Source organism: Mytilus californianus, unplaced genomic scaffold (genome assembly GCF_021869535.1).
Source record: "Mytilus californianus isolate M0D057914Y unplaced genomic scaffold, xbMytCali1.0.p SCAF_7, whole genome shotgun sequence".
Lineage (NCBI taxonomy): Eukaryota > Metazoa > Mollusca > Bivalvia > Mytilida > Mytilidae > Mytilus > Mytilus californianus.
This window is the reverse complement of record NW_026262723.1, coordinates 64,681,249-64,695,704: the sequence shown is the minus strand read 5'-3', so window position 1 is coordinate 64,695,704 and position 14,456 is coordinate 64,681,249. Positions and strand designations below refer to the sequence as shown.

The 14,456-nt window shown below is 31.8% G+C and overlaps 1 protein-coding gene across 1 annotated transcript in view; it reads right to left on the bottom strand.

Moving 5' to 3' along the window:
- LOC127707580 (zinc phosphodiesterase ELAC protein 2-like) overlaps positions 1–11,729 on the bottom strand; it is a 33,571-nt gene extending 21,842 nt beyond the window's left edge. Inside the window, exons 1-8 of the mRNA XM_052212176.1 lie at positions 11,335–11,729; positions 6,686–6,736; positions 5,937–6,010; positions 5,536–5,600; positions 4,808–4,862; positions 3,218–3,421; positions 1,876–1,964; positions 212–270 (exon numbers count right to left, since the gene is read on the bottom strand). Coding sequence (XP_052068136.1) covers positions 212–270; positions 1,876–1,964; positions 3,218–3,421; positions 4,808–4,862; positions 5,536–5,600; positions 5,937–6,010; positions 6,686–6,736; positions 11,335–11,699 — 962 coding nt within the window. The 5' untranslated portion in view covers positions 11,700–11,729. The remainder of the gene's footprint in view (positions 1–211; positions 271–1,875; positions 1,965–3,217; positions 3,422–4,807; positions 4,863–5,535; positions 5,601–5,936; positions 6,011–6,685; positions 6,737–11,334) is intronic.
- Positions 11,730–14,456: the final 2,727 nt, after the last annotated feature.

Sequence of the window (14,456 nt, the reverse complement as noted above, 5' to 3'; positions counted from 1 at the left end):
TTGCTGCTTATAAAATAATGAGTAGCATATTATATTTGTAAAGTGTCTTCTATATGTTATGAAACCGGAGTATCAACAACATTTTTGTCCAATTTTCTTTATATTCAAAACATACATTCTTAAGTAGAGTTAACATAAAATTCCTTTTGATATTATGGAAACTTTTAGTATATTTTGTAGTTCTGTGTGAAATATCTATAAATCTACTTACGGTTTTAATCCTAAACTTGCACATTTGCTCAAATCAACACTTCTTGGACGTGGATGTGGCTGAAATATAGAAAAAATATTAAATCCTCATAGTAAAGCTTTATTATTTTTTTTTTTATTTCAGAACACACTATAGGAAACCAGTATATAAAATTTATATACTGGTTTCCTATAGTGTGTTCTGAAATAAAAAAAAAATAATAAAGCTTTACAGTGAGGATTTAATTTTTTGCAAAAATATGGAGATAATAACCTAAAATATAAAGAAGTGATTGATGCAATGTGATGCCATTGCAAGAACTTTATCACAAATCATTCATATTGAAAAACAAAATTTCTAGAATTTTTGAATATTTCGGATCCTTAGACAGTAAGAGCTTCCATCTAGAAAACAAATGTCAACATAAAATTTGGAAACAATGCTTTAAATGCTATTTTTGTAAAGTTCAAAATTTCCACTATACATACATTGAACAACATAATTGACTTTGTGTTTAACTTACTTTATTTAATTTGTAATTTTGTAGCATGTAATTGACAGTAATCGAAAAGTAATGTAATTACTTTTGCTACAGTAATGGATTGCAATCGATTACATACAAAAATCAGAGTAATCGATTATTAATCGATTACACAAAAATCCTTCAAGTAATCGATTATTAATCGATTACATTTGTCAGTAATCGTGCCCATCCCTGATATAAATATTACTTTCAATTCTTCAGTTAGGCAAAACCCCAGAAAAAACAATCAAGAAGCCTCTGTCAATTCAAAGAAACTAAACTTCGGAAATGTCAAAATCATATTCCATTCTTTTCATTTGCACGAGTAAACAATGTTGTTGAAGTAAAAATTAGTGTATTTGATGAGGGAAGACATTCTTAAACAAAAAAAGAATCGAAGGAAACACCTACAGAAATGTGTTCAGATTTCAAAAAGATGTAATGAATTTAACTTGGGTTACCATGAAATGTTCTAATTTAAAACTTGACAAATTTTCAATGAATTTGATTGTTTTTGGTAGTACAAAGGCAAGGTCATTTACAATTGTGTCTTTTTTTTAGTTTTAAGTGACTTTTGGTTTGTTGAACCAAATGTTTTTTTAATTTTTTTAATAGAACAGTAATATATACTTAAGATATCTATAGACATTCTCTGGTAGGTTATTTATGTACTATATTAGTGAAATTTTTGACTAGCTACTGAACAAACACCATAATTATGTGACGTATTGAATTCAAAGTAAGATTAATTCGAATGGTTTACAGATTAAGACGGATATGTTCCAATTGTCACAACCACTATCCCCTCCTCTCTTCCTTGAATGTGACCTACCAAATTAGACTTATTACCAAATTTGTTCTTACATGAGCAATGCGACGGGTGCCACATGTGGAGCAGATTCTGTTTACCCTTCCAAGGCACCCAAGATCACCCCTGATTTTTGGTGGGGTTTGTATAGCTCAGTCTTTAGTTTTCTATGCTGTTGTGTACTAATGTTTGTCTTTTTTATCATGGCATTGTCAGTTTGTTATGATATATGTATGTTGAGTAATGTTGCTTCACTTGCTAAGACTTCTCAAGTAAGACATTTTTAATGGCTGTCTTAAAATAAATATGAAAATAAAACAAACAACTATCACTATTCACTATTCACTATAATACCTTAATAATGTATGCATAAGTACAATCTGGATCTGTTAAAGGCGTATACACTGATAATTTCTTCTTTTTTGTTGGTGGACTAGATGGTTCTGAAATTATTCAACATTTTAGCTACTTTAGTAAATTCAAATATGCCTTTTGACCTCAAATGAAGCAATTCAATTACTATTTACTGGCCTGTTTGAAAACTAAGATGTTTATGTTTATAATGTAAAGGATTGGTAGGACAACTAAAATATATTCAAATTTTTCCTTTCAATGCTGTCAAGTTGTATTTATAATCTGATTTTGGTAATCATGTGAGTTGGGTTGCTCTCTCGTTGAAGGTTATTTTTAATCTCCTATATTCATGTTGATCTTACTGGTTGTCATTAGATCTTTTCTCATATAAAGCATTATTATGGTTTTCTGCAAAGTTATGGTTTTTGGGTCCATATAGTCTAAATATAATATACCCAGTATGTAGTTAAGAATTAAGGTTGTATTCTCCTTCAGATTTTACATTTTCATACAAATAATCTAGAGGCTCCAGACTCCAAAGTGTCTGTATGGTTATTAAAACACAGAATATCTGCATATTACATGTAATGTTTACTAAATCTGTAAAACAGTTAACATATTGTAATACTGTTAACTAAGAAATTAATGCAATGTTTTTATTACAGTGACAGTACCGGTATCATGTTCGCAATAATAAAAATTTGCATTCATAATTTCAGGAATGATTTTCCTTCATAAAATTTTTGCAATCGCATTAATTAGATTTGAATTTTTGTTTTTGTAAGATATCAGGGATTCGCAACAATAAATAAATAAATTTGGTGTATGTACTGTCTTCTGATTCGTTAAAAATATTACCTTTATTTTCAATGTTGTCAATTTTTATGGCGACACGCCCACTCTGACGTTGTGTATTCATACGCCAACTGTGTGTACGTTGTTATTGTTAATATAAATAATATAAAAAGCTCTTTGAGCCTTATTTTGATAGAAATTTATTTATAATGAATGACAATAATTTATTTTGAATTTATTGAACCATAAAATTAATTTTTGACTCTTCACATTTTACATAATCCGCTTCGCGGATTATTCAATGTGAAGAGTCAAAAATTAATTTTATGCTTCGCGGATTATTCAATGTGAAGAGTCAAAAATTAATTTTATGGTTCAATAAATTCAAAATAAATAATAGTCATTCATTAAATGCACTCATTAATTTCTGATTTTAAAGTATACAAAACTATGTTCATAATGGTAGCAATCTTAAAATAAGTAAAATTTCACAAAAGACTTATATCATTACAGTTCTCTTCATTACTCAGTGCTCTTTATTACCAACCTGTAGACAATTTTGATGCTCCCTCTGATGTTATTGAACTATCTTGACAGACTATATTTGAGTTGGTATTTTCATCCGAGTTATTTGAGGTAGATATATTTTTGGAAGGATTATGAAATTGTTCTTTCTCCACAGGTAATAAAGGAACATATGTAATGTTGACATTGTCATCACTATAGGTTGTCATCCATGGCTGTTGCCTTCCTGTTATAAAAATAATTATAATTTAATTCAATATATTTATAAGAAAAAGCAACATCATATAAAGTACAGAGGCAACATAATCTTCTTGTATACTGTGGATTCATTTATTTTAGTGGGTAACCATGAACTTGTTTTCAAGTTAAATCAGTTGAATAAATAAACTGTCAACACAGAGATATGTCTTGCCTATTTGTTATTTTGGTAATGCAAATGTTGAAATTGAAATAGCAATACTTCAACATGTAAGTTATGCAAATATTCAAAGTCACTGAACCATGACTGAAGGTACAGGGCTAAACAATCTCCATGGAAATGAGATGTGCCAATGCTAATACAACTGCATACCAAATACCATGGACTTTTCATAAGTCGTTCCCTTTAAACAAACCTAAACACAAACATTAACTTGTAAACTATGTAAAAGTTTCAAAGTCAATGAACCATAATGAGGGGATGGGGTTATATAATCTCCATGGAAATGAAACTTGCAAATGCAATTACATTTGCATACCAAATACCATTGACTTAACATTAGTTGTTCATCTTAAACTGACTAATCACAAACTAATACATGTAAACTAAGCAAAAGTTTCAAAGTCAATAGACCATTACTGAGGGGTAAGGACCAAATATTCTCCATGGAAATGAGATGTGCTACTGCTTATTCAACTGCATACCAATCATCATTGTCCTACCACTAACGGTTCCCCTTAAACTGACCTAATCACAAACTAATACATGTAAACTAAGCAAAAATTTCAAAGTCAATAGACCATGACTGAGGGGGCGGAGCCAAATAATCTCCTTGGAAATGAAATATGCCAATGCTTATACAACTGCATACCAAATATCATTGACCTACCACTAGTGGTTCACCATAAACTAGACCTAATCACAAACTAATACATTGTTGACGCCGCATTTTATGTTAGCCACGTCATTACCTCCCCTGTAACTGTATCGTATGCCCTTAAACCAATCATAACATCACTAATTTACCAGAGGTGAGATAAAAGCCTGTAAACAATTTGTATTTTGTTGAACATTTCCAACAAATGTAAATGAATCTACAGTAAATATGAAACATTTTATACTTTGATAAAGGCAATGTTTTTCTTTTTTCCATTACCTATAATTTATTAAACTTCTGTTTGTTCATCCTAATTTATGGACCTGATCTGATAATAAATTTCTTAACCAGAACAGAATGCAAAAATAAGTGCACAACAGACATTTTAGATCATAAAGCAAGCCATAAAATTTAGGTTTCCCAAACATCTCATTGAAGGGATAATCTGAAATGTTTCATAAATAGCTATTTCGAATCTCCTTCCTGTCCTTATCTTTCATAAAGTATCTAACAGTAAATAAATGTAAACTATTTACCAATTATTATTCTGCAACTTTCTGCAAAAAATATAGCATCCCTTGTCACAGTTTCCTACAAAGTAAGATAACGATGATTCTTAATACATTGTTTCATACAAATGTATGTTTTATTAATTGTACAAATATATATTATATATCAACTTTGAGCTTGCCTTCAGAAAGGGAAACATAGAGTAAAAATTCAACTTTGCTAGATCTTAATGTGCCTGTCCTCAGTCCAAAGCCAGACCAGCCCCTGACAATGTTTTTTTGTGTCCATTCACAACTACTTGAGATTTGCAGTGAAGTAGAGCTTACACCATTGGCACAAATTCGAGCTTACACAATTTCAGTGAATTAGAGCTTATACAATTATTGTATGGAGAATTTTCAATTATGACTCAAATGGCCTCCACTTGATGGATTAAATTTGTTTGCAGTCTCATTGACCTTTTTACACCATACCACTTTTCATCAACACACGAAATACAAATTTTCAAGTCTAAATATGCAAAATATGTTATATTGTGTATATTATCATCTCTGTAACCATGGTAACTATGTAATTTAGTTAATGAGAATAAAGATCTATCTATCTATCTTGAATTTCAAAATACTGATCAATGTTTCTTTTTCTTATATCGGATTCATCAAGTATTTTTTTATGCTGTCTCATGTAAGCATCTACTCCTCAATGTTATATTTTTCAGTAATCTTTGTCATATATACAAGTTGTTAGTACATACTATTCCTGTAGGACCATGCAATGTTACTTTTGGGACACCTGCTGCCTCTAAAGATAATGCCATACCTGTAAAAAAAAAAAAAATAAACTTATATATAACTGTTGCCCATTGTTGAAGGCTGTACAGTGACATATAGTTAACTTATTTGGTCTTTGGTGGAGTGTTATCTCATTAGAAATCATACCACATATATATTATATATTTGTAGCATGATGCTCATATTTAAAGCTGTGCAGTTATCAAAATTGTTTTGTGATTTTTTGCCTTCAAGAGTTTTGAAGATTTAAGCATTACAGAACAAAGTTTACGGCTTCATAAATATCATAACTTTTCTAGTCTGAAACACACTTTAGTAAACACTTTGAGGTTGAATAAAAAAAATTAAGTAAAATCCAACTTACCATGTAATCCTCCAATGTTGTCCCAAGATTTGTGTGTGATGAAAATGTTTTCTGTTTTAGAAAATTTATCAAGTCTGAAATAGTTAATTGAAAAATATTAACAGTATTCAATTGATTCATATATATTATACTTTCTGTTCCAGTTGTATTTTATAGTTACAGTTTCTATCAAAATAGAATAATTCATCAAATATAATGTTTTAGCCAACTAGAATGGATTTATATTTTAATTCAAGGTATCCAAACTATTTTGTAGTTGATACTAACAAGAGTATGCTAAATACAGAATATCATCACAAGATGATAAAATTTGACATTATTAAACTGTGATTAGCTAATAAGATACATTTTTTGAATTTTGAATAATAAAGCCAACTGAATTAACCATATTATGAAATATTTTTTGTACCTCAGTCACGGTACATTGTATATATAAGAGTGTGAAGAATATAGATCAATATCTATGTTAGGTTCCTGTTTCAATGCATGTACCCACACATCTTTTTTTATTCATATACAGTGGAGATAAGTGGACATAACCATGCTGTTGCAGAGTACAAATAAATGAAATAAAAGCCAGAAGCAGAAGATGCATAACAATTAACAAGTAAATCCTTGCCACAGCAAGACATTTTTTTCTTACAAACGATAAATGACAAAAGACAACATGATTTAAGTCCACTGACCATAAAATATATTTTGTTTACTCATAAAACAAAATTTCCATCTGAATGTATTTTATACTTTACCTGCTACTACAGCTTATTCTATATGTGTTCTCACCACAGTTAAACAGGTAACTGAAAATAAAATAACAAACAGACACATTATAACAGCTGCAAAACATATAAACTCTTTAAATGGTGTGGGGGGGGGGGGGAGGATTGTTCACTTTAGCAATTTCTTTGGGGATTATAAAGGACCTTTACAAGTTGTTATATTACTTAAGATTTCATAGTGTATGAAATTTATTATTAATTCTCCTTACTTAGTTTCTGCTTATGGAATCTACATTTCTTATACTAGTTGGTTAACAATGTTCTTATGTAACATGTCTAAATAATCAATTACAAGAAGAATAAATAATAAAATGCTTCGCTGGGCGCAGCTTGATACGACCGCAGAGGTCGAACCCTGAACAGTTGGGGCAAGTATGGACACAACATTCAAGCTTGATACAGCTCTGAATTTGGATTGTGATTAAATATTTGACACAGCATAGGTTTCTGACACAGAAAGAATGTGGTCTAAGAACTTCAATTTTTTTAATTTACCTATTATGGTCCAATGTCCAAAATCAAAATACATGGCTAGATTCAGCATATCAAAGAACCCCATATATTCAATTTTTGTTGAAATCAAACAAAGTTTAATTTTGGACCCTAACTTGGACAAACTTGAAAACTGGTCCCATAATCAAAAATCTAAACACATGTTTAGATTCAGCATATCAAAGTATCCCAAGAATTCAATTTTTGTTAAAATCAAACTAAGTTTAATTTTGGACCCTTTGGACCTTAATGTAGACCAATTTAAAAAACGGGACCCAAAATTAAAAATCTAAAAACACGGTTAGATTTGGCATATCAAAGAACCTCAATAATTCAATTTTTGATGAAATCAAACAAAGTTTAATTTTGGACCCTTTTGACCTCAATATGAACCAATTTGATAGCGGGCCCACAAAATAAAAAATCTAAATACATGGTAAGATTCAGCATATCAAAGAACCCCATATATTCAATTTTTGTTGAAATCAAACAAAGTTTAATTTTGGACCCCAATTTGGACCAACTTGAAAACTGGGCCAAAAATCTAAAATCTAAATACATGTTTAGATTCAGCATATCAAAGAACCCCATATATTCAATTTTTGTTGAAATCAAACAAAGTTTAATTTTGGACCCCAACTTGGACCAACTTGAAAACTGGGCCCATAATCAAAAATCTAAACACATGTTTAGATTCAGCATATCAAAGAACCCACAGAATTCAATTTTTGTTAAAATCAAACTAAGTTTAATTTTGGACCCTTTGGACCTTAATGTAGACCAATTTAAAAACGGGACCCAAAATTAAAAATCTAAATACACGGTTAGATTTGGCATATCAAAGAACCCCAATAATTCAATTTTTGATGAAATCAAACAAAGTTTAATTTTGGACCCTTTTGACCTCAATATGAACCAATTTGATAGCTGGTCCACAAATAAAAAATCTAAATACATGGTTAGATTCAGCATATCAAAGAACCCCAAGAATTCAATTTTTGATGAAATCAAACAAAGTTTAATTTTGGACCCTTTTGACCTCAATGTGGACAAAGTTGATAACGGGGCCCAAAAATCAAAAATCTAAATACATGGTTAGATTCAGCATATCAAAGAACCCCATATATTCAATTTTTGTTGAAATCAAACAAAGTTTAATTTTGGACCCCGATTTGGACCAACTTGAAAACTGGGCCCATAATCAAAAATCTAAATACATGTTTAGATTCAGCATATCAAAGAACCCTAAAAATTCAATTTTTGTTAAAATCAAACTAAGTTTAATTTTGGACCCTTTTGACCTTAATGTAGACCAATTTGAAAACGGAACCAAAAATTAAGAATCTAAATACAAGGTTAGATTCGGCATATCAAAGAACCCCAATAATTCAATTTTTGATGAAATCAAACAAAGTTAAATTTTGGACCCTTTGGACCTCAATGTGGACCAATTTAAAAACGGGGCCCAAAATCCAAAAACTTAATACACGGTTAGATTCAGCATATTAAAGAACCCCAAGAATTCAAGAATAAAACCCCATTGAAATTGATCAAGAAATAAGCAATTTATACGAAGTATCTTCTTTTGCACAATACTGTGCAATTGAATATTTCTTGCTATTGTGCAATACTGTACAATTGACAATTTCTTGCTATTGCGCAATATTGTGCTATTGGATATTTCTTGCTATTGCGCAATACTGTGCAATTGAAGATTTCTTGCTATTGCGCAATAATGTGCAATTGAAGATTTCTTGCAATTGTGCAATACTGTGCAATTGAAAATTTCTTGCTATTGCACAATACTTATTATATAATAATTTACACATCCTGTTTGGTGTGTATCTCCTACCATATCATTATTATTTGCTTTTAAATATTAATCAGAAATAACCAACTTAAAATGGAAAATTTTAAAAGAAAAAAAAAAGGAAAAAAAGAAAAAAAAAGAACCCCCCCCCCCCCCCCCAAATTTTTTGAACCCCCTTATGATTCATCACCCCCAAACTCAATCCCAGCCTTCCCTTTGTGGTATGGTACCTTGCAGTACAATTTCAGAGAGATCCATACACTTGAACACAAGTTATTGTCTGGAAACTAGAAAAATGCTTAATTTTGGCCCCTTTTTGTCCCCCAATTCCTAAACGTTTCGGGCAATTACCCCCAAACTCAATTCCAGCTTTCCCTTTGTGATATGGAACCTTGTAGTACAATTTCATAAATATCCAAACACTTACACACAAGTTATTGTCATGAAACTAGAAAAATGCTTGTTTTTTGCCCCTTTTTTGGCCCCTAATTCCTAAAATTTTGAGGCAATTACCCCCAAAATCAATTACAGCCTTCCCTTTGTGATATGGAACCTTGTGGTACAATGTCAGAGAGATCCATACACTTACACACAAGTTATTGTCTGGAAGTTACAAAAATGCTTATTTTTGGCCCCTTTTTGGCCCCTAATTCCTTAACTGTTGGTACCATAACCCCCAAAATCAATCCCAACCTTCCTTTCGTGGTATTGAACCTTATGGTAAAATTTCATGGAGATCCATTCACTTTAACTAAAGTTAGAGTGCGAAAACCAATGTGTCTTCGGACGACGCCGGATGACGAAGACGACGACGACGACGACGACGCCAACGTCATACCAATATACGACCAAAAAATTTTTCAATTTTTGCGGTCGTATAAAAATGAAGAAATCACAAATTCGATAAAACTCAAAGTAATTTCATAAAAACATTGTTTATCTTTTGTACGCATACCCCTTAACCCTTTTTTCGGAAGCCTGAGCAAAAGCCCTTGATCTGCAATAGAAAATTTAAATACGAACTCATGTATTAGATCACTCTAATTTCAACTGGAAATCTTAATCTAAATGAGACTCAAATTCGAAGTCTTACTCGAACTCTACCTCAAAAGGTAACTCAAACTCGAAGTTCAACTCGAAAACTAACTCAAGTTTAATTCGAAACAGTAACCCGAACTTTAATTTGAACTCTTAACTCGATGGATTGCCACACTCATCCAGGGTAAATAAAAAAAAGAATTCGGTTTTAAAAATAGAACTAGTTTTTCCCAAATAGTCACAAAGTTTTACCTCATCAAGTAATGTGATAACCACATCAAAGAATGACAGAACCACATCAAATACTGATACGAACACATCATGTACTGTAAAATCATCAAATTTTGAAACATCATTATGTAATTTTAAAGCCATATAAGGAATTGGAAAATCATCATTACGAAATAACAAAACAACATCATGTAATGAAACAACTACATTACGTTAAGCCACATACACATCAAGCATGTCAAGTAATGTTAAAACCACATTGCCTAATAACACAACCACATTAAATAATGATGAAACTACATCGAATAATGACAAAACCATATCCAGTCCATACGAAACCATATCATGTAATACCGAAATATCATTAAGTAATGACTATTCCATACTGAGTAAAATCAAAACATCAGTACATAATGCCAAATCCATATTATGTAAAGACAAAATATCATCAAGTATTAATACTAAGGGGACGAAGTCCCTTATAACAGTAGAAAAATCAATAAAAAAAAAAATTAAAAAATAATTTCCAGTTGTACTAATGAACTCAAAATCGTTAACTTTTTTTTTCTAACTTTTTTATTTTCCTGCATTTGCGCAGAAATCTCTTTCTTTCTTCCAGTCTCATTTGTCGTGAGACTTTGGGTATAATATATTTTTCAGTCAAATATATAGGAATGAGCACAATAACAATTTCATTTTAATTATTCTCTGATATGAAAAAAAAACGTTACCTGATGATAGCGTCTCTTTGTTTACCTTGAAAACGATGTAATGACTAAAATGACGTCACATCTAAAATCCCTAACAACAGAACCAACATCGGTAACGTAACAGTATTTCCGTTTCTTTTTGAACATTAAAATATGTTAGAATTAAATAAAAAGTAATTGATTCGGACTTCGTCCCCTATCACAGGTAACGCATGCCTCATATTACAACATAACGTAATATCAGAGTACCACTTAAGACAGCTATGGCTTTCCATAGCATTTGAAGCTTGACAACAAAGACCATTCACATTCTCATATACATTTGTACACATACACACCTTTCATTTGTTGTATTCAGGAGTACAGATTTAGGAGTACCACGACCGCCACTGGATATGACACGAAGATCAATGGTTCCTGGAGGTGGAAGGCTGTCTTTTTTATCCTTGTACTTAACTCTTCGTACCAGGTCAACTCCGTTAACTTCTTGTCGAAATGTTTTCTTAGATTCAGCAGTTTTATCCATATTTCTGTGGCTTCTATGTTTAATGTCTTTTACTCGTTCTTTTATTTCGAGTCTAAAATTTTCAGATATATATGTCTTGCTTTTCGATGACACTTTAAAAGCTTTTAGTCTGAAAAGAATTTCCAGCAAACTATTATGTGTCAGAGCTTTTCTGTAGAACATCTGACGAAACTGCATGAAAAATAAAAACACGCCAATTTGTGTACAAATTTATTTATTTTCTTTGAGAAGACTCTTTACAAAGGGAGGTAACAAAGCTGTATTTTAAAAGTTTTGCGAGGGAAAATATAAGTGTACGACCATGCATTCCTGAGAACCAGCACTGGTTGATAGACAATTCTTATAACATTTTGATTCTATAGATGTTAATATGAGGCAGGCGTTACCTGTGAAAGGGGACGAAGTCTGTATGAATTATTATTTTTTAATTCAAACACAGGGGCGGATCCAGGATTTTGGAAAGGGGGGGCGTAGTATTAAAGTTCGCCGAGCGGAGCGAGGCGAAAAAAATTTTGGACCTTTTTTTGGCTAAAAAACATAAAATAAGTGTAAAATGCATTTTATAGTTAAAGTGTAGGGGTTGGACATTTTTGGTGTCGTATTCTCTCCATTAATTGTCTATTATAAAATGATTGGATAGATCCAAAGCTATGTACTAATTAATATTTTTTGATGTGGGATTTGTCAGTAAAAAATGGACATGGAAAATTCTCGTTTGTTGTATGGTTAGTTAGCATAACCTCACAGATTTCTTGTTGTAAACAAGATATACGGCTATTCAATGAAATTTACAATACGACCGACACGAAGGAAGAGAAACAAGCAATTTTTATCCAAATGTTTGGTTGAAATGTTTCAACCAACAAGGGAAGTGAGGGGTTCCAAATCAACCAAAGGCTACGAATGAGTCGGAAATGACAATGAAGTTGTGAATGACGGTCGACACATGGAGACATATAGGCCACACCCAGCAGGCAGGTTGCAGTCGGGCCTTGAAAAAAGTATTCAGTATATTAGTTCGGCGAAACAGACATTCCGGTCAGATATGGGATTCACATGAAACCCCCCCCCCCCCCAAAAAAAAAAAATTACGCCCGTTTTTTATTCATCATGTTCATTTAATGCTTAATAATTTTGTTGAAAATATTTTTTTCTAATAGCAAAAAAGTGGACAAGATTATTGTTTTCAATCCAGATACGGCCAGAATTTTTGTTTAAGGCAAAAATCAGGGTCAGAATTTTTTCTCTAAAATATCTCAGACTACCCCCTCAAATCAAATGGTCCGTACCTTAGACTTTAAATCTATATCTAGAGCTTACTGACTGGGGATCACTATTCAGCAATGTTATTAATGGGTTGGGGCGTGTTGGGTTAATCATGTTTTCGTAGGTAAATAATATTGCTGTGGAAATTTTTTTTTCATGAGAGTGTTATAGAGTATTACTTTCTGTTGGGTGGAATTGTGAAATAGAAGTCAATACGTTCTTGCTCAATACTTTGTCGCTTTGAAGGCGTCATGCTTGTCATCATCAGCCTAAGCAACGTGTTACTGTAAAACTAATTTGAATTTCAAAATGACTGAATGACGTTTTTTCCGACGTACTGGTCAACTCCACCGTAGCGAATCACATGACTTTGACATAATCAATAATATATTACAGTAAATACGAGCGAAAAATATCTTTATAAGTAAAGAATTGTCGCATAAAAATTAAATACACGGGAAATGGCAAAGTTCGAGAAGTCTAGTCTGATTAATCATTTTACAAAAAAAAAAAAGTGCAAGCAAAGGGGGGGGCGTACGCCCTCTACGCCCCCCTCTGGATCCGCCACTGAAACATATGTTTAAACTTCAAAATCTGTTCAAAAAGAACGGAAATACCCTTACGTTTCCGATTTCGGTTCTGTTGTTCGGAATTTTAGTTGTGACGTTATTTATATTATGACGTCATATTCAATGTAAACAAAGAAACGCTATCAGGTAACGTTTTTTCATATCAAGCCATTCAAGGAATTATTAAAAATGGAATTGGTATTGCGTTCCTTCCTATATTTTACTAGAATGATAAATATATATTTTACTCAAAGACTCGTGCAAACGAGACCGGAAAAAGGAAGTAGATTTCTGCGCAAATGCGGGAAAATAAAAAAGTCTGAAAATAAAAAAGTTAACGATTTTGAGTTCATTAGTACAATGAAAATTTCGGGAAATTTTCCCGATTTTTTTTTTTTATTGATTTTTCTACCGTAATAGGGGACTTCGTCCCCTTAATATGAGGCAGGCATTACCTGTGAAAGGGGACGAAGTCTGTATGAATTATTTTTTTAAATTCAAACATATGTTAAAAAAGAAACGGAAATACCGTAACGTTTCCGGTTTTGGTTCTGTTGTTAGGTGATTTTAGTTGTGACGTTTTTTAAGTTATGACGTCATATTCAATGTAAACAAAGAAACGCTATCATCAGGTAACGTTTTTTCATATCAAATAATTGTTAAAAATGAAATTTGTATTGTGTTCCTTCCTATATTTTACCAGACTGATAAATATACATTTTACTCAAAGTATCATGACAAACGAGACCGGAAGAAGGAAGTAGATTTCTGCGCAGATGCGGGGAAATAAAAAAAGTCTGAAAAAAAAAAAGTTAACGATTTTGAGTTCATTAGTACAATGAAAATTTCGGGAAATTTTCCCGGATTTTTTTTTTTTTTTTTTTTTTTTTATTGATTTTTCTACCGTAATTGGGGACTTCGTCCCCATATAAAGATTAAGAAAGTGTGTTGCCCGGTATTTCTATTTTCTACGAGAAGCAGTGGCGGTCATATTTGATGATCTTTGATGGCACGGTTCAGACACAGGCACTTGTCTGAAAAAAAAATCAAGGTATACCGTGACATATGAATTGTTTTTCAGAGACAAGTTCCTGTGAGT